At 38.5% G+C, this 21,317-nt stretch overlaps 1 protein-coding gene across 1 annotated transcript in view; it reads right to left on the bottom strand.

Annotated features, from left to right (window-relative positions):
- LOC133849144 (uncharacterized) overlaps nucleotides 1-21,317 on the bottom strand; it is a 73,721-nt gene that overhangs the window by 11,213 nt on the left and 41,191 nt on the right. The window contains 4 exon segments of the mRNA XM_062285045.1: nucleotides 9,971-10,100; nucleotides 10,176-10,272; nucleotides 11,188-11,344; nucleotides 12,847-13,730. Coding sequence (XP_062141029.1) covers nucleotides 9,971-10,100; nucleotides 10,176-10,272; nucleotides 11,188-11,344; nucleotides 12,847-13,258 — 796 coding nt within the window. The 5' untranslated portion in view covers nucleotides 13,259-13,730.

Raw genomic sequence — 21,317 nt, 5'->3', positions numbered from 1 at the left:
CATGCCCCAAAATCCACCAATACAACTCTATTAATGCTGTATAACACTTTGTATGACAGTTTGACAGTTAAAGGTATTTCAATTCATTAAATTAACTGTTTCGAAACAGCATAACACTTTATATAGCAGTTTCATAAATATTTAAATTTTAACCTAGCAGTTTATGACTTACAATTCGTTAGATTAACTATTTTGAAGTAATATAACAATTTGAACCATTTCAATTTTTGCGAACTAACAATTTGAATAGCAGTTCCCTATCACACTTACAATATACTTCCAAACACAAGTTTCTCGCTATGCAAACATAGCGAAATTTGATGAACTGACCAAAAATCTTTTTCAGTCACTTGCTAAATGTGGCAAAAATGTTGCAGCTGCGCTGGCAAATTGCCACGCACCCGTTTACATAACAATTGAGAGCCAGTCATAATGACTTAATGTGTTTGTATAACACTTTTCTAGCTAGCAAAATTTTTGCATTTCGTTTTCGTTCTCAACTTTTGTGTGTGTGTGTGTGTGAGTGTTGTCGCTGTGCCAAACGAGCGAAGAAAAACGCCAACGAATAGCTTTTTTTCCGGCTGTGCGTTGCAGTTTTTTGAACAATTTGTCAAGCATGCTGAAGGTTAAGAGGCAAGCGAGAGTGGGGAAGGAAAGAAGGAGCATAGCCGAGCAGAGCAGAGCAGAGAAGTTGCTGCCATGTGACAGAGTGGCCACTCGAAAGGCGCTCTCGCAACGCGCCAAAGGGCGCAACTTAATGCAAATGCCACACAAAGCTAAAGCCATGTCATGCCATGCCAAGCAATTGCTCTTGTTGTCGCTGCTGCTGCTGCTGATGCTGTTGCTGTTGCAACGGCAGCTGTTGCCAAGCTTTGGCTTTTTGATTTGATGGCATTATTAAGCATTGATATGCCATAATATTGAATTCACGTTGCAGCTGCTGCAGCCAGCGGCAGCACAACAATTGTCCATTTGATTGCCTCACAAAGAAAACGCGATTGCAACTCCCTATCTCACTCTTATTCTCCCTCTATCTCCCTCTTTCTCTCTCGCAGTTGGTGTTTGCTTTCTTTTTGGCTTAAAAGATTGATGCGCTGCAGTAAGCTACAACAGCAGTTGAAGTTGTTGTTGCTGTTGTCCATGAAAAACTGCCATGCTCTCGGTCAAAGGACAAAGACAAACGGGGAGCAGCGAGGTGGCAGTAGCAAGTCCCCGTTAGTGTGGCACAACATATCGAGTCGAAGCGAGTCGCGTTGGGTTGCGTTACGTTGCGCTGCGCTGCGTTGCGTCTCTTTGTTTGTTATCGTTGTTTTAGCTGTGGCAAGACATTAAAAAAATTTATGCAGCCTGTCACATGGCCAAAAGCGAGCACATAAAGTGTTGAGTGGTTCGTTACGCGCTGCGTTGCCTCGACTAACTGTATGTGTGTTTGTGTGTGTACGAGTGTGTGTGTGTGTGTATGTGTATGGCATATAATATGGCGTAGGCGTTGTTGATGTCCTTCTTGTTGCCCGTTTCTCATGCTCTTGCCACGCTTTTCGCTTCGCCGCATCAGCAGAATGTTGACTTATCTGTGATTGTTGTTGGCGCGTTGTTCGTCGTCTCGCTCTTGGCATTATTTGTTTTATATTTGACACCACACACACGCCGCACACACACACACACACACACACACACACAATAGACACCCACGTCGCGCATTGAGGCCATAAAAATGGGTGTGTGTTTGTGTGCGAGGCGAGGCGAGCGATGAATTGCAATAAAATAAAATAAACTGCCGCGCTTTTTTTCTGCCTTTCTCTGCCTCCTCTTTGGCATAGCAAACGACAACAATCGAAGCAACCAACAACAACGACAAGAGGCGAGGACAACACCCATTTCGATAGCAACAACAGCAGAAAACAGCGAACAATCAGGCAGCGCAACAGCCACTCGCAACACCCAAGTGACTGGCCATAGATTTTGGTGGCACGTGTCACAAATTATAGTTGCCACTCCGACCAACAACCACAGCAGCAGCAACAGCAACAGCAACAGCAACGGCCCAGCAACGACAACAATAATCAAAAGGGCAACGCATACAAATTGTGTAATAATAATATCACATATTACATAAGTACAACAAAACGTGACGCCTGTCATAGGTCAGGGTTTGGCAAATGACCTACAACAACGACAACTCTCGACACATTGATGAGTATGAGCATCTGCATGAAAATTGCCATGCGAAAAGCAAGAAGGCGAAGGGACGAAGGCGACCGACCAGTGGGGATTGTTGTTGTTTGTTGGCAATTGCAGCTGTGGCAGCGCGGCAATTGTGGCCAACGCATGAAATAATGACCATGGTTGAATGGAGAAAATGCTTAATAAAGTTGCTCAATATGCAAAAATACACAACACAGCCCATTTAAAATAGGCTCATTTGTTTATGTAGCCGCAAAGTAGGCAATGATATTTTGTAGGGACGATCAGAGCGCATGACGCACAAAAGTAGGCAACGATTTTTGCTTAACGATTTTGCATTGATAGCAAAATCTGCTGAACTGAGCTGAGAATAAGAGTTGTTAGAAGAAAGAGAGAAAGAGTAGATGAAGTGACGTCACAAAAGAAGTAAGCTGATTACTTATTAATCGCATAGCAAACGCTATTAATAATAGAGTGTGTAAATGTCAATGAACCTATTGGGAAATAGAATGCGAAACTAAATGCAAATATATATTATGCTATTTTTATATGAATCTTACTCCACACTTCCAAAAAAAAAAAAAACGGAAACGTTCTATTATGCTGCTATTCTATTTATACGCCAGATTCTTTTGTTCGTCATCTAATAATACATTTTCTATTACGATCCGATTAATTATTTATATGGCCTGGCCGCTTAGAATAGAGTCCAAAGTCCGGCGATTGACAGACAGCTATCCAAACAATGCCGTGAATAATAAGTAAGAGACTTGCGAATGATTGAAAGCTGAGGAGGTAAATGAAGATGCGAAATAAAAGGGCACTGTGATTTGTATGAACGGGTTGAACTCACCAAAGGCTGTAGTCAGGGTATTAAGTTGATTAAAATAATAGAAAAGCGTAGAACAAAAGCGATAGAGACAGAGACAGAGAGACTGAGATTCATTGAAATAAGTACGATTTAAATCACAGGCAATGTCTTGAACTAGAAATGTAATGGAGGGGATAAGGTGAAGGACTTGTCATTGAATGCGCTGCCAATTAACAATACGAGTAATTCAAATGGCATTCAGAATAGTTGCCTGGATTATTGCTGATAAGGAGGAGTCCATGGCAGCAACTACATTTAGTTGGTCTTAAATCTGGGGCTTAGTTGAAGCACAGCAGCAGCAGCAGCTGCAGTGCAGCACAATCGCTTAATGCTTCGCACTGACCAATAGGCGCATTACGTGGACGACCAAACTGCATGAATACTACACAACAAAAGCTGGCAAATGGAACACTGAGCACAGAGACAATGCATGGCATTCATACGAGTGATTAAAGAAAATGTTTTCTAATTTACGCAACAGCAAAGAATGAATGAAAATGTTGTGTGAGACACTGAGCAAATATTCCTTCCAAATGATTTGTTCCCTTGGCATTTAAGCCACTTCTCTCTCTCTTGCTGTTGAGCAATGCAATTAGGTCTTATTATTATCAGAAGCCAGTTACGGAATCAATTCAATTGAGAAATGTATTGCATGAGCTTTGCGTTGGCTTTCTTCTGTTCTGTGCAGTATGTGCTATTAAAGGAATTTGCCAAGAAAAATCAACTAAATTTCAAACAACAATGCAATGCAAATGCACTACTTAGATGGGAATTAACAACTTTACAAATGCTAATTGAAAAGTTTAATACAAAATATTAGTTTAAATCAAAAATAGAATAATTTGGTAATTTCATAGAAAAAGACAACTTGAAAGATGTCTGAACCTTCACACATTACTTGTCCCAACTGTTTATTGTGTAAATATATAAACTATATAATTATTTATTGAAATTTACCTAAGTAACCAACCAGCTAGATTAAAATGTCATATCGTATATTTTCCGTAAAAGCAAAACAGTGCGGTATTATTCATAAAATATACCAAATTCATATACTGAAAACTATATTTGGTATATTGATATACTATCACATTCTAAAAATACGATAGAGTGCAATGTATACCACACCATCAAGATTATTTATGGTATTTTTATATACTAGCATATTACGAAAATGACATACAGTGCAAAATATACCAGATTATTAACCAAATAAATAACTTCTAGATTTGGTTAGATCTGATCGCAACCAAATTTTCGAGAATCATACAGCGGAGCGGAAAATATATGATTCAGCATTATAATATTAGAAATCGGTTGTCTGTAATCCTTTACTGAACTAACTTACAGGGTATCTAGATGTCGAAAACTGTTGTTGGCGGAGCATGTCAATGGCTTTTTCGCTTCAAATTAATAATAAATTTATAATGAAGAGCAAACAGGTGAATATGGTAAACATATTTGTGGACTCTGTAACGAGTGTACATATGGAAGGGTGTACGAGAGTGTGTGTGTGTGGTGTGTGCATGTGACTGCAGTTGCCATAAGTGAATTGCCGCTGTCACAGTCATAATTACATTATGTTTACAGCGACAGCGCGCAAGAGATGGCGAGAGAGAGAGAGAGAGAGAGAGAGAGGGAGAGGCGGGAAATTCGCATAAAAGCCGCAGAGCAATGGCTGGCAGTCAGCAATCGTGAAAAGCATAAATCAAAACAGCGACAATACATAAATACGAAAGAACGAGAGAGAGAGAGATAGAGAGGGAGTGAAGGAGAGCGGAGACTTAATAGAAGCGCATTTGGTTGTATCGTAGATGTTAATATTTATGTGCATATGTGTTAATTTTATTACTTTACAAACACACTGGGGAAATGTCTAGCTTCCTCTCTGTCACGCTCTCTCTCCCTGCCTCTCTCTCTCTCTCTCTCTCGTTCTCATCCTCTTTTCTGTTGCCATGCACATTTGGCGTATGCGTGGGATATTAATTTGCCATAATCTCGACTCGTTTATTAGCTGGCAAATAAATTGAAATTGTTTGCCTACCGCATTAGCTGAAAGCCCTTTTGAAAATTATTGAAATTGCATTTCCGCACAGCACAAAAAATAAATGAAAATGAAATGAAATGAAAAAAACGCGAAACAAAAATCCTTTAATGACATTGAATGTGTGCTTAAGTGATTTGGGTGCTGAGCTGCCACCTGGGCGACTGCAATCAATCTCAATAGTGTGAAAGCTTTTAAACTGCATAAATCGACTCGAAGCGATTTACGCGTTAGATCTCTCTCTCTCTCTCTTGTAGGCAAGACAATTTATGAATGTAGCTCGGATAAATGGCTGGCTGGTTGGCATCATTAGCGCATGACTTATATGCCACTCGCATGCTACATATATATTTGAGGCAATGAAATTTGTTTTATGTGCCAATTGCTGACAAACGCAGTTGGCCATTAGGCAGAGAGCCAAGCCAAGCCAAGCCGAGCCAAACCCAAACCAAAACCAAATCCAAGCGAAACCAACAGTCAGTCAAACAATGGGACAAGGAAGAAAGCTGCTGCTGCTGCTGGAGGGGCGTGGCAGGACTACATTTTAATTGAAAGGTGTTCCAAGGACAAGGACAAGCAAATTGCCTCCAGCGGCAAAAGGTTCGAGTTCGACGTTGCCAACATGAGTAAAAGGCCATTAAAAAGAGCTCAAAAGGAATTGGCAAAAAGGCAGCAGGCAGCAGGAAGCTGCTGACTGGCTGTCTGACTGACTGCCTGTTAACCGAAAATAACGCATAATGAGCAATGGCCCTGTAATCGATTCGAGTTAACCAATTCGGGCTAATAGCCTTGGTTACTTTCGTCTTAACCCTCCTTCCTATCTCTCTCTCTCATCTCCCCCCTCAATCACCATGTCCTTTGTTTTCAACGCAGTTTCTTGCGGCTTCCTTAATGCCCGCTAAGCGCATTAACGCAGCCAAACAAATAACAAAACTTTGGGTAGCTGCAGCTTCAACTTTGGCAACACACGCATACACCCGCAACGGAACAGAGATTATTTCGATACGCATCGTATGTGGCAACGAATGACAAATGGCACAGCACTACAAAATAAAGCAAATTGTTAATTGCTTTAAAGTTGTTCAACACACACTTTTATACTACCATCAATTTTGAAGCGAGAATTCGCCAGAGTTGCAGTTGCGTTGGCAGCGCTTTGCTGACGAGTTTGCAGCGCTGTTTTCAAAGTTAGGTTAACTAAAGGCACTCTAGTGTTGAAAATAGTTTTATATATGTAAATAAATATAGATTTATATGGTTTTAATTTATTTGATATTTATTTTGTAGCGAAGTTTAGCTAGTGATTTATATTTTTATGATTTATTTGTTTATTTGTTTATAGTTCGTTAATTTGTTATTTATGTATTTGCAATTTTTTAATTTATTGCATTGGCAGCACTATGATGACAAGTTGGCAGCACTCCTTTTAGTTATAAGGTAACTAAAAAACTCTGGAGCTGTAAATATTAAACCTAATAAGTTAGTTTTTTATTATTACTAAATATTAATGTTTCTTTCTATTTACAACTTAACTTTGTTTTATTTTTTAATTTATATTTCATTTTGTTTATTTTATATTTTTTATTTATTGATATAACTTTAAAAATTTAAAATTATCTTTTCTTTTTATTTAAATTTATAGTTAATATTGTTTGCTGAGCCATTTTCTATTGTTCCTTTATTTGTAGTCCATTTATTTATCTATTTTATTTATTTGTTATTATTTATTAGTTTTATTTTATGAATTTACTTTTTATTATTATTGAGTATTGCTCCTTATTTACAACTCAACATTATTTTGATTTTATTTGCTACCATTCGTAAATTCCCCGAAAAGGTCTTGCTCAATTTTGAGCTAACGAGACATGACATTGGAAATAATATAAAATGCTCTGTCTGCACTCTGCCCAAACAACAAGAAAACAAGAATGAACAAAAAAAATGACAGCAAAACTGACCTTAGCTGACGGAGCCTCAATATTAACTGAGAATTATGGTTAAGAAAGAAGAGAAAATATGTAAGTGAAGGGAAATCGGAAGATAAACAGAAACGAACCGAACAGGAAAAGCAGCTTTTGTGTGTGTGGGGATGTGTGTGTGTGCTGAATGCCTGAGCAAACTAAACGAATTTGTTGGCTCCGACAAAACCAAATCCATTGTAGACCTGTGTAATAACTGAAGCTCGATTTAGTTTATGCTCTCATATGTGTGTGTTTTCTGTTTCTGTTTTTGTTTGTGTTTGTATGTGTGTGTATTGTGTGTGGGGCAAAAGGCCTACAGCATTTCCCCAGACGCTGGCTATTTATTATATTTATAGAAAACACATTAACTCGGTTTTACAGTTGCGACAGCTGACGCTTGCGAGAGCGGAAGGGGGATAAGAGACGCAAGGGGATTGCATAAAAACAATCAAAATCCCCACCAGACGACAAAATGTACCCAAAACGCATTTTGGATAAATTGTTTCATAATTGATTGATGTGCAGGCACAGCCCAGACATAGAAAGAGATGGAATTGCAGATACAAATCAGGCTCAAATCGGCAGCGAAAGAGAGGGAGATATGTAGAGGCTAAGCTTGGGCGCTTCACTGATTGTATGTATGTTTTTTTTAGATTTAGATTTAGGTTCAGGGTTTGGTTGCAGTGTTTCTTCTCCCCAACCCCCTTGCCCAAGATCCCCTCCAAATGACCTGACCTGCCGCTGCCAGAGTTGCCACAGTTGCCAATTGGCAAAGGCTTTTGTTGCTTGGGTTTTGCCAACCGCAGAAACGTTTACAGTCCCTTGCTCTCTCGCTCTCACTCTCTCTCTCTCTCTCTCTCTCTGTCTGATGTCAAAATAATTTCGATGACGCCCTCAATACAAACAATTGCGAGCATGGCTTTAGACGGCGGCTGGTTGAGTTATTTAGACAGATTTTTGATAGCACTCAGTTATTCTCTCTCTCCGTTCTCGTTTGCTCTTCTTCTGTCGCTGACTTGACTTTGGAGCATGCCTGAAATTGAGTTTTGATTTCAAACCCAATTTCCCCATAATGCATTGCGGTACTGCCCTCAACCGCTCTCCTCCCACTCACTTCTTCTCTGTCTCTCCCTCTCTCTCACTCTCTCAGTTTCTATACAGAGCGTTGACACTGCGACAAATGTCGAGTCGACGACGGTTGACGTTGTTGACGTCAAAGTTGATGCCGCTGATTGCTACAATTCGATTGATTTCACAGCGCATTTGTATTGTGTGCACACCCACACACATACACATACACACACATACACACACACACACACACACACTCTGACCAACAACCAACGCAAAAAAAAAGGCCAGAGCCAAATTCCTTAGTCCGGGTCAGTCGAGACTGCTTTTGATGTTTGGGTTTGCGTTTGATTTGGTTCAGTTAATGTAACCACAATTCTAACGACCGCGACAACCAGCGAGTGTGTGTGTGTGATGTGTGGGTGTGTGTGTGCACAATACAAATGCCACTTGACAGCCTTAATATCGTGTGTGTGTGTGTGTGTGTCCTTTTTGATGCCATTTTTAATTCAGTTTTGAAAAGTTTCGCGGCATTAATTGATTTACTTAATTAACTAGTTTTGCGTTAACTGAACGTAAACGAACTTCTAGCATTAATTAGTCTTTCCCGCTGTCTGTTTATTTGTCAGTTCATCCATCAATCAATGCAGCCAGTCAGTCAGTCAGTGTGTGTCAATCAATCACCACAAAACGATTATATAGCCAAAAACAAATAAATAAATACATAAAAAATAAATCAAAAAAAAAAAATTATATGCTTTGAAATCGAAGTGAAAATATTTGCAAGCGACAGTGGCTGCTATAAGTAATCTATCCAGTAGCCAACTTTTGGCTTTTCCCCCTAAATACAATTAGCCAGCAAAGCGAGAGAGAGAGAGGAGGAGCGAGAAAGATAGCTGCTGTGTAAATTGAGAGGATGCCAAGTGGCGGAAGAAGTTGGCAAATTAATGACATTTTACATACATCTTAATTGCGTGTCTCTGGTTTTTGTTGTTGCTGTCACATCCTTCAGGCAATTGCCCTGGACATGTCACCCCCTCTCCACCCTTCTGGAAGCCTTGCCGAAGCCACTCTATCCTGTGTTCTCTCTCGCTCTTTCTCGGCAGTTGTCAACCAAATTGCTAAGCCCTCGAGCTGCTTATAATTTATTGAAAACGTTGCGTGGAAGCTGCTGCTGCTTTCTCTCTTGTGCAACGCCCACTCCACCCCCCCGCACACACACACACACACATAGATAGTCGAGTGTTGTCCTCAGTTTGCTATCGGTTGCCCCGCAGTCTTTGCCAATTTTAAATTGCAAAATCAACGCGCTCGTAAATTGAAAAATGTTGTCAAGTGGGCCGGATATCGACGAAAAAACAAACAACAACAACAGCAACAACAACAAAAACAATAAAAACAAATTAACAACAAAATGCGAAGGAGAAGGAGAAGGAGGCAAAGAAGACGAAGGCTTCGTCGACTCGGCCGATTTTGCCGCCAGCTGACAGTTTGTTAATTAAAACCAGCAAAACCGGTCACCAACGGCAGCGGTCAACTGGTCATCCAGTCATCCAGTCAGCTGTGCACTGAGGCGCTCACTCAACGTCTCCAAAACGAATGTAGACGAATGTGCGAGAGTGGGTGGCAACTCTACTACGGCTGCTGCTGCTGCTGCTGCTGCTGTTGGCAGATGCAAAGTGCTAATAAATTGCCACAACCTCTTTAGGTGAAAGAGAAAAAGAGACAGAGCCTAACTGTGGGACACGACGAAGTAAAGAACAACAAGCAGATATGGAAAAGGAAAAGAAAGAACAAGACTTACATACATATATGTAGTAGTATGTGTGTGCAACTCACCTATCGTTGTAATTAATGTCAGCGAGTAGAGGAAAGCCGAAGCGTAGGTCCATTTGTGTGTCGGTGCATTCATTTGCACGCCTCCAGGCTGATAAACCTTCGACTGGCGAACCGCACGCAGCAACGTATCCTGCAGGATCAAACACACACACACACAAACTTATGTAGTTAGATGTCGCCTCAGATATCAGAGCGAGACACTCACCTGAAACAATTGCACTTCCTGGGCGGCAAGACGTGTCCAGTTCTCCTTGTACAATATGTTCAGATCCTCGGTTATCGACCACAGGCGATCGACAGTTCTATGTAAGCAAAGAAAACAAAAGGAATTTAAATGAATATTTTATTATTTTTTTATTTATTTAGTTTTGATTTAAGTAAGCCTATATATCAAAGTAGTTTTAGCTTCATTAATGAACTTTTGAATAAAAATTCCAAGTGAAAAAAAAAAATAAAATTAAGTAGCAATTTAAGTTTTTTCTATCATTTCATTTAATTTTGCTATTGGATATACAAAAAGCAGTAAAACAACCGAACTCTCGGTATTTTAAACTGAATTTCGCTTATATATCTTATATTTAATTGTGGAAAGGAAAAACTGCGACAAATATTTTTTGTAAAAATAAATCCTTTTTATAATAAAAAAAAATCACTCTTGGAAATAAAGACTAGTGAAAAATAAAAATAATTTAATTTCGAAAATAAAATATCTTTCTCTTTACTATTTATGATATATCAACATCATTAGTTCAATTTGCGTATATCATTCATCAAAAGTAGACTTTGTTTTTTACTTCAATAAATCTTAGGTATATGTATGCCCATATTTTAAAAGCAAAAAGAGTCTTATTTAATGAATATAAAAAGCCATCTCAATGTTCAACAGAAACTTCATTTCATTTCATTATTTTAAAATTTCAAAACTTATCAAATAGAAAATAAAATACAATTAGCAATCAATAAAATGTTTTATCTTGTTAGTTAGTCAAAATCTCCTTAAAAAGTTACTACTTAAAGTGCGCTTTTTCTTATAGATCTTCAATTTCTCTTCTTTTTTTTTGTTTTAAGTTTTTTATAACAACAACCCACCTACTGCAATAAAAAAAGAACAACTAGAGATAATCTTTACTCACATTTTGCAGTAGGAGCGTTATTAAAGTTATTTAATTGGAGTGCGAAAACAATTCAGCAACTCGCTCTACTTCCTTTCCACTTACCTTGAGCGAATCTCGGCGTTGGCCAGTTCGGTGCGTGGATATGGCTTGGAGGCGGCAACAGCTGTTTCCAACGCATTCGCGTCCTCCAGCTCGCCTTCGAGCGTTACAAAGATGATGGACCCCATGGCCGTGTAGAGCAGCACCAACAGCAGAACGCCTAAAATTGCCCGAGGGCAACAGCAAAGAAATACACAAGAAGCACGGAGAGAGAGAGAGAGAGAGGAAGTAAGTATAAAATACAGTTCAGCATAATAAATTGTTTAAATATTTGCGCATTTTTCATTGAAAATTTAAACTGCGCAAAGCTGGTGGCTTAAAAGTGATTTGTAAATTACGAAAAAATCTGTTCTGTTCATGGCTTAAATCTAATTCAACTAAGTGTGTTCACTTCAGAGCACAACTCTCGAACTTTCAACGAGCATGTTCGGCTTTTAAACTACATAGTCCACGTTTTTATGAAATATTTTAAGCTCTATAAATATATAAAATATTAGACGAAATAAGCCAAGTACTTATGGAAATTTATGCTCTGCGTATAGTAATTCATAATTAATTACTCAAAATTGAAACAGGAACTAATTTGACTAATTGTAAATATTCGTAAATCATTTTCAACAAAAATATTTAGGTTCTAGGACAATAATATATTTTGAACGTGATAGTATATTAATATACCACATAAAACCTTCGATAAATGAAATCTGGTTATTTTTGGTACTCTGTGGTAATTAATATACCAAATACAGCTGTCGGTATATTAAATGTAGAAATATTTGGTACTCTATGCTATATTTTTAATGCAGCAGTATATCAATATACCAAATAAAGCCTTTAATATATTTAAGATAATCTGATAATATATTATACTCTATGGCATATTTAGAATCTGATAGTATATTAATCTACCAAATAAAGGCGTCGGTATATTAAATGTATTAATATTTGGTACTCTATGCTATATTATTAATGTGGTATCAATATACCAAATAAAGCCTTTAATATATTTAAGATAATCTGATAATATAATATACTCTACGGCATATTTAGAATGTGATAGTATATTAATATACCAAATAAAGGCGACGTTATATTTTAATATTTTGTCGGTACATTACCCTTTTAAACCTAACCGATTAGTTTGATTGCAGTTTGCAGTGTTGTCACAAAAGATGGATATTTCAAAATTTATCGGGTAGTTTAAGCGTTGACAATGAGCTTAAAAGTATTCGGAAAACAAGTTGAACATAAAGTCGGACAAGAAATTATAGTTTTTTTTACCTGCTATAATCAATAAAATGACAGCTTTTACGCCATACTTGACAATCTGCCAACGAATATCAAAAATGCAGCTACAAAACTAATTGAAGAGTTTAGTAATTGTTGTAAATTGAATGCTAAACAAGTTTAGCTTTAATAGAAATGGAATGCACTATATATTGTATCGGAAACAAAGTGGGAAGCTTTCAAGCTTAACCGATTCGCATCGCAGTTGGAATGCCACCTGCAGTGCCTCAGTGCAGAGTTGCCCTCGTTTCGACTAAAATGTAAATGTGGGTTTGTCCGCAATGTGTGTGTGTGTGTGTGTGCAACTTGTGCCACTTGAAACTGTGGCAGTAAAAGGAGAAAATAGAAGGATGAGGAGTAGCAGAAAGCACTCACCTGTCGCTGATATGCAATGGGATTTGGGCGCCTTTTGGCAACCGCAGAGTCCGCCAGCGAGACCACCGCCGCCGTTATCTCTTTGTTTGTCCGCCTTGGATGTGGATGATGCTGTGGCGCCAACGCCGGAGCCGCCCGCTGCACCTTGGGCGCTGCCCGCTGACGAATTTGTGGCACCTTGGGCGCCATTCGCGGCGCTGCTGGTGAAGCACATGCTTGCCGGTTGTTGTCGACCCATGCGACTGCTGCCAACAATGCTACTGACTGTTCCTCTGTGATGGTTGCTGTTGCTGTGGCTGTTGCTGTGACTGTTGCTGATGATGCTGCTGCTGCTGTTGTTGTCGCTGCCGCTGTTGTTGTCGCTGTTGTTGTTGAGAAATGCAGCCAGCGGCAATGGCTGCTTCTTGTGCATGCTGCGTTGCAGCTGCTGCGCCGACGACAAAAAGGACTCCTCTGTGTGTTTGTCTCTGTGTCTGTGTCTGTGTGTGTTTGGTTGTCAACTATTCGTTGCGACTGTCGGAGTCAATCAATCAGGCAATGTGTGGTTGACTGACTGAGCGAATGGGCAAATGAGCGATTGCCGAAACGCAATCAAATCAAAAGCTTTGGCGCGTCATGTGGCACGTAATTTGCATCCTTCGTTGCGTCAGAGCTTTGCTCCGCTCCTCCTCCTCCTTCTCCTTCTACTCTTTAGATGACGTCCGCTCGCCGTTTACCGTTTTGTCGCTCCACGTTATTATGTGACCGTCATAAAATGTGCTGTCGACAGCAATGAAAATGTTTGCTGCTCTCTCTCTCTCTCTCTCTTACTCTCTGTTTGTTGCGCTCGTTGTGCTCGGGAAATGTTTTGGACGCTGCTGTGCGGCGAAAATTGTCACCGGATGCTGCAAATGCAAAATATTTTTCGTGAAAAAAAAAACGAGAAGCGAAACACCCAAACACACTCGGTGCCCAAAATGAAAATGAAAATTGCGACCCAACACATGCACACACAGGTCTGTCACACACACTCACACAGCTGGTGTAGACAAATTGCATGGCAAATGCTGCGTAATTGAGTTAGCAACAATATGGTGGGGGGAAGCGCCAAGGGGGAGGGAGGAAGTTATTTCAGCTGCAAAATACTCGCGTTTCACGCATTAAAACGACAAATTGAATACACTGCCAAAACGTGTTAACCAATTGCCAAGTGCTGATCTGTTTTTGATCAAAGTGTTCGATGTGAAAGGATTCACAACTTTAACCTAAAACTTTAAATACCTCAGAATATCTTGTATTTAAAGTTTTCGGTTAAAGTAGTGAATCCTTTCCCCTCGAACACCTTGATCAAAAAACAGTCTGAAGGCCTCAGTTGCTCTGGCTGCGCATTGTACTCTAGAATTAATTTTGAGCTACAATAAATTCGAAATAAATACATAAGAAAAGAATTCGAAGTCTGAAACTAATGATCGATTCTCAACAGATGTAAAATTCTCAGACTAAAGGATTAAGTAATTTAAGCAAACAACTATTAAAATAAAACAATCCACAATTTAAGTCAACTTGAAAAAAAAACGATTTGAATATGAAAACAAATAAAAAATAACATATCAAAAGCAAATTCAGAGCGAATTAAAAATATTCTCAATTTGAAATATAATTAGCAATGTTATGCAATAAAATTACCAGTAACGTGGTAGCTTAAGAAAAATGTATAAAATTTGGATTTCATTGATAATACCAATAACAAGGGAAATCAAAAATAATATATAATTTGTTAAACTGCAACAATTGGTCTAAATTGTCAATAGTTCAAATATAGCACAATAAATTCTAAAACTATTATTGTTATTATTGATTACAAATTAAATGAGAACGTAGCGGAAATTAAATTAAATTAAATTAAATTATTAAAATGGAATTCGCAAAATAACGGATCAATATTTGTAAATTTTAAAACAAGTAACAATATGTATGTACATATGTTATATATATTTTTAATAAATTCATCAATTTCAATTTAATTGTCTATTAAATGCACTTTAACTATAAAATTGCCTCGTTCTAAAGAAAATTGCACTTGCAAATTTCAATTCGCATTTTTTGTAGCACCATCGCAATTTAAATAACATATCGTAGATGCATAACGCTAGTTCAGTCGCAGCAGGAACTAGTGCTGCAAACCTGTTGATTTCATTATAAAGCTCTACGCAATTCGCTGAGCAGTGGAAAAATCAAATAAATTGAAAAAAATAAATTAATTAATTTAACATTTCACAGGAAGTTAACTCATTCGTGAGCAACTTAATTGTATTTACAGTAAAAACCGAGTTGGCAGCGTCTGTATCATGCTGCCAACTCGCTGCTTCAGTGCTGTCCACTCGCTTTCTTCCACTTTAAGCAGCTGTTGCATATGTGTGCTGCTAGCCAAAGTATGCGAATGGAAGAGCAGTCTGTATGTGTGTGAGTGTGTGTGTGTGTGTGTGTATCTCGTGGGTGTTGCTGTCGCGTAATCTGATAAACGTGAAGATGGCCGGCATTTAAATTAAAGATTGTCGGCCAAGCACAAAAAGCTGCCGACTTCGTTGAGCACGTGTCGTGGCCATGTTCATTCAATGGCACTTCAATTAGGACCCAGTTAACATTTTGTTGCTGCTGCTGTTGCCTGTATGCTTTAGCTTATTACTTGCATTTCTGCTGTCTCAGCCTCAATGCTAATTACAAGAGTCCGCCACAGAGTCACGTCACGTTCTCCGCACACATCAACACTCTCGCACTCACACTTAACGGGTTGTGCACACACACACACACACACAAACGCACACACATGCTTCACACTGTTTAGAGACATATAAAAGATTCGCTCAGATTATTAAGAGCCCAGAGAGAGTGAGAGGAAGGGAGAGGAAAGAAAATCATGGTGTTGGTATTTTTGTCGCTGTGACGCCAAATGAATTATGGAAATAACGAGACGAATTAAATGAATCAAATGAATTAATAGCGCTTACTCGCACAATTGAATACATTTTATTCATACAACGAACGAGCGCATATCATGCATAACAATTATACGCCTATTTATCACATACAGATATATATATTATGCATAAATTTCTAGGTCATCAACAGACTACTCAAATGCTGTCATATTTTATAAAAATACAATATCCATCCACTTTCCCATATCCTCGCTGCTTTTCTATAATTATCGTCGCTTTACAACTTGAGCTCGATTCCAAGAATATTGCGATTGCAATTGTGCTTAGCAGACGATTTTATTTATATTATCTGTCGGTCAAAAGTGAAATTATTTGTGCATAAATCTGACAGGCACATTAAGCACGCTTTGTTAAATAACAATTCAATAATCGTTATTTTTTTTTTTTGGGTGGAAAATTTATCAAGAATTTAATGCTATTAATAGACGAAATTCAAGTGTGAACCATTTAATAATATAATGAAAATAGGTAACAAGTTTGAACTGCGTTGTTTGTTGCTATTGTTGGTTGGTTGAACTTTTTAGAGAATACTCTGCATATAAGCACTTTTAGATTGTGATCTACTGTAGTAAATATTTTAGTGGACTGATTTATTCGGAATGACACAGAATTCCATATACTGCGCATACAGAAAGACAAAATAAGTTGCTGATATTCGCTTGATGTGCCACTGCCAAATATTTGTCTGTATGTGTGTCATATTCTGTGTCTGTGTTTTAATAGGTTGCGGACTGAGAAATTAGCGAAGACGAACCTCAAAATTTTGCGTGGTCCGGCAGAGTTTCAATAAGATTGCTTAGCTTAGATTAACATGAGTGTGTGTGCTTCTGATCAACTGTTGCTCAACTGTTTTACAGAATTGCAACATGTTAACCAATTTAGCTACTGCCAATCAATTCTGCCAAAGTGCAAAAAAGTCTTTGCCAAAAATTTGACTGTATATGTTTCATATTCTGTCTTTGAGTTTAATTAGGCGGCGGACCGAGATATAAGAGAAGGCGAGCCTGATAAGAGGGCGTGGTTAGGCAAAAGAGCTTTTCAAAGATTGGTTCACTAAAATTTGTGTGCTCTTAATCAACTGTTACTCAAAAGTTGGACAACGCTTCAAGGCATTACAGGTAATCACTTGGTAAGCGATCGTGTGTAAAAATGACTTGCCAAAAATTTTAATGTGTGTGTGTCAAATGCATGTGTGTGTGTGAGGCAAGGTGGCGGACCAAGTATTAGAGTAAGTGGATGAGCTAACTGGGCGTGGTCGGGCACAAGAGCTTCACAAAGATCTACCAGCTTGGTTAGCTGCCGCTTTGATCAACTGTTGCTCAACAGTTAAGTGAAATTGCAACAAGTTGACAAAATAAGCTGCTGGTAATCGATTCTTTCAAAAGGCCACCTTGCTTGCTTCTGTTGAACTTTTGTCCTCTTTAGATACATAATTCATTCATTTAACTTACTGGAATATTGGTTATTAACAAGCGAACGAATTCAAAAGTCACCAATAACAAGTGTTTTTTCATATTTTATATTTCCTTTTTTTAGCAATATCAATTTTTTTATCGTTCTAGTTGAGTGATATTTTTAGAGAATTTTGAACAAAAGTGTGGCATAATAAACTTCTAAATGACAAAAAGCATCAAAGCCTAAAAAAGATCGTGGCTCTAAAGTGAAACTTTAATTTTCACGAATTAAAATAATATCGCATAAAACTAATTTGAATGTGCAGCTACATTAAAAGATTCAAGCTTCAATTAACGAAAGTAGTTTGAAGTAATCTCGTAATTAAGCGCTAAGTAGACGCACAACTTGAGAAGAAAGGAATCGAGAGAGCGAGGTGCGAGTTACCATATTGGGAACACATGTCAATCAGATGCTTTCACCCAGAAACTTAAAAAGATACAAGAAACACACACACACACATGCACACACGATATATTGGCGCATAATTTTGTTGATATTCACTTGAGCTATCTCCGTGCACAGACAGAGTCTCTGCCTGCATCTCGCTCGCCTTAATTTAATCCTTGAAATATATATATTATGTGACTCCACAGCATGTCCTGCATGTGTGTGTGTGTGTGCCATCGATTTTATAAATGAGCACCTTTTATATATACTTAGTATACTCCATATATATGTGTATGTATAGCGAGCGAGGAAGAGAGGAGAGTTGTATACTTATCGATATAAGTATTTTCATTTCAATTTCGCATTCATTCCACGAAAGTCGAAGTCTGTGGGGAACTTCCAACTTGTATTTGCAATTGGCTTGAGGGGGGAAGCAGAAGCAGAAGCAGAAGCAGAATGAAGGAGCAAAGGGAGCGAGCGAGCGAGCGACGCAACTGCCATTTAAATCGGCAGCTGCCCTCATCAGTCAGTGCGCTGCTGCTTAATCACGCCCATTGCCCACACACACACACACTCACACACACACACACACACACACTTCCGTACACCTTTAGCGCGTTCCCCCGTTCATGGTCTGCTTTTTACCTCGCCTGACACTCGATACACATTCATCGCACCTTTTTAATTGCTGACATTTATTGAACGCTCGCCGTGTGTTAAATCTACCGTAAGCACACAGCAGAAAGCAAACCTCGCTCCACACTCTTTCAATAAATGTGTATGTGTGTGTGTGTGTGCCTTTGACTTAAGTGCAAACTTATGCCAATTATGTGCAGCTTTTGCCTGCCATCATCATGTTGAGAGAGAGAGAGAGAGAGAAACCCACACACACACAACACGATTACACGGATCATTAGCTCAGATGAGAAAGTTCACATGTTCTATTCTGTTCCCTTTTCTATTCACACCAAACAGACAGACACAGAACACACGACAGAGTCCAGCACTTAATCAAATGCAAGACCAGCCACGGTCTCGCCTTCGCTTTCGCTTTCTCCTTTCTCCTTTCGCAGCAGCAGCCAACGGCAATGGCAACTCGGCAAAGTCATAAGCTCCTTGCAACTGCTTGTCAAGCAGGCAACTTCCCTTTCCTTCCCTTCCCTGCCTTCTTATCTATCTGTGAGTTCCTCTGTGCCGTTTGTCAAGACGTTGATGCTGCTCCCGTTGCTGCCTTTTCAAAATTCTAAAGGCATTGCAATATGCTTGATTGAGAGCGAAGTAAGTTGCTGTCACAGAAGATGCCACGACATTAGAAGGGAACAAGGAGAGGGGATAAGGAGGAAGCTGCGAAAGCACACGTGTAACTATTTGTGGAATTTTGATAGAATCTTGCAACTGATTTTCCCTCCATCGCAAATGGAGCGTCGTTGTCTGTGGCAAACAACATCAGTTTCAATCCACAAGAACTACATAACATCATCATCAGCTCACACACTCTCTCACTCTCTCTCTCTCTCCTTTCTCTATCTCTCCCTCTCTTTCTAGGTCTGTCTCTGAGTGCATTTTGCAGCTAGTGTGGCCATTTGGTTAAGTGCATTGCATTGTCCTGTTTGTGCTGCTTTGTTTGCGCTCTTAACTTATTGATGAACGGGTCAAGCAATAATATCACGCATACGCCCCATCGACTACCACTGTTGTTACCTTGCGTATTGCAAGTTGATGATAGAACAAAAGCAGACAAAATAACCAAATATCCATTTCAGCTTCGAGTTGCTGTATTGCAGTTTTTTGGTGCAGATTTGCTGCACAATTAAACTGCAAATCACGCCTGGAATTTTGGTAAAAGGCATCGGCAATGGCAACCACACAAAAAGCAATTGCAAAATGGCACAAAAAACTAGAGCATGGCTAAAGGCACAACAAGCCCCGAAGCCAAGCCCAAGCCCAAGCCCGAGCCCCAGACCAAGCCCAATCCCTATTCCAATTCGAAGCTGCAGCTCAGCTCAGCCAACCCAAGCCAAGCCAAGCCACCAAAAACCAGAGCAGACCCGAGACGAAAACAAAACCAAACCAAACCAAACCAGACCAGAGCAAACGAAATGAAAACCAAACTAAGCGAACACAAGGCCCACAAACCCTAGAGCCAAAATGTCCAAATGGGCCACAAAGTGGGACAAAAGCGGAGGAGGGGAGTGGGATGTGGGGAGAGAGCGGGGCGTTCTTCGACAGTGGCTGCAATAGATGCAGCTGCGGATTAAGCAGATGAGCTACAAATGCAACGCAACAATAATAACACCAGCTGCAAGTGAAGCAATTGCAATTTGCATTCAATGTAAGCGGGGATGGAGGGAAGGGAAGAAAGTCAAAGAGGAAGCGGGTTAAGCTGGAAAAAGTGTTAGCTTCAAGCAAAGGTAAGCAGAGATCAGAGTGCAGACGACCAGAGAGAGATAGAAAGATAGTAATGAAACACAAAAGAATGTCTTAGAAAATACAAAAAAGGAAAGCAAAATAAAAGAAACAAAAAATTATATTTAACAAACAACGAAACGTATAAAAAATGTTTATAAATCAAAAAACGATAAAAAGTGATCAACGAAAGAAGAAAATAAATATTCAAAGAAAAAAACCTTTTTTGAAAACTACTAAAATATATATAAATTATCATGAATTGTGATATAAATTAAATGTAAAATATACTTTATTATATTACAAGCCAAAAACAACTAAAAATAAACATATAATAATTTAAAAAAAATAATTATTAATAAGAAATCAGATAATTTAGATAAAAAATCAGACAACCAAACTTTTAAGAGAAAACTATGTAATGTTCTCTTTAAATAAAAGAACAGCAATGAAAAAAGATCAGAAAAATAAAAACTAAATGTTAAATTATTGAATACATTAAAGAAAATCTTAATATATTAAAAAAAAGTTTCAAAATGAAAAAATGCATTAAATTAAATCAAAAAGCAAACAATAAACGAAAGAACATTATAACAATATTAAAAAGTAAAATAAAGAAATTATCGAGAAAGTCTTTAAAAAACGAACGGCAAGGAAAAAGATATCACAAAGTTGAAAACAAAGTGTAAGATTATTGAATATATTAAAGAAAACTATAAAATTGCGTAAAGCGAAAAGAAAAACAAAGAATTTCGACAGCAAAGTAGTAAAAAAAGAAAAATAGAAATACAATTTGAAAAGCATAACGAGAAGAAAGAAGAAAAAAGATCAATGCAAAAGCCAAAGCAAACAATTTAAATTATTAAGAACAGTCCGAAAATCAACTACATGGAAAAGCAAAGCAAAACTTGGGCAAAAGCTTGATGATGATTTAAACAAAAGCAAACAAGCAAGCGATAGAGAGAGAGGAAGGGAATGGAGTAAAATATATGTATGCAATAGACAGATTAAGATACGAGAGAACGGAAAGAAAAACAGCTGAAAGCAACTGTAAATCAGCAAAAGATTTGTGAAGAGAAATTTCAAGAAAAGTTTACACACTCCTCTCGTGTGTGTGTAGATAGACAGAGAGAGAAAGAGAGAGAGAGTGAGAGAGGGTGAGAGGGTTACAAATTATAGCTTAAAAGATGAAACCGACAACTGCAAAGCTATCACTACAAGCGACGAGCTATGCATGTCTAATTC

Source organism: Drosophila sulfurigaster, chromosome X (assembly GCF_023558435.1).
Source record: "Drosophila sulfurigaster albostrigata strain 15112-1811.04 chromosome X, ASM2355843v2, whole genome shotgun sequence".
NCBI lineage: Eukaryota > Metazoa > Arthropoda > Insecta > Diptera > Drosophilidae > Drosophila > Drosophila sulfurigaster.
The sequence above is the reverse complement of the archived record's forward strand: the minus strand, read 5'-3'. Positions and strand labels throughout refer to the sequence as shown.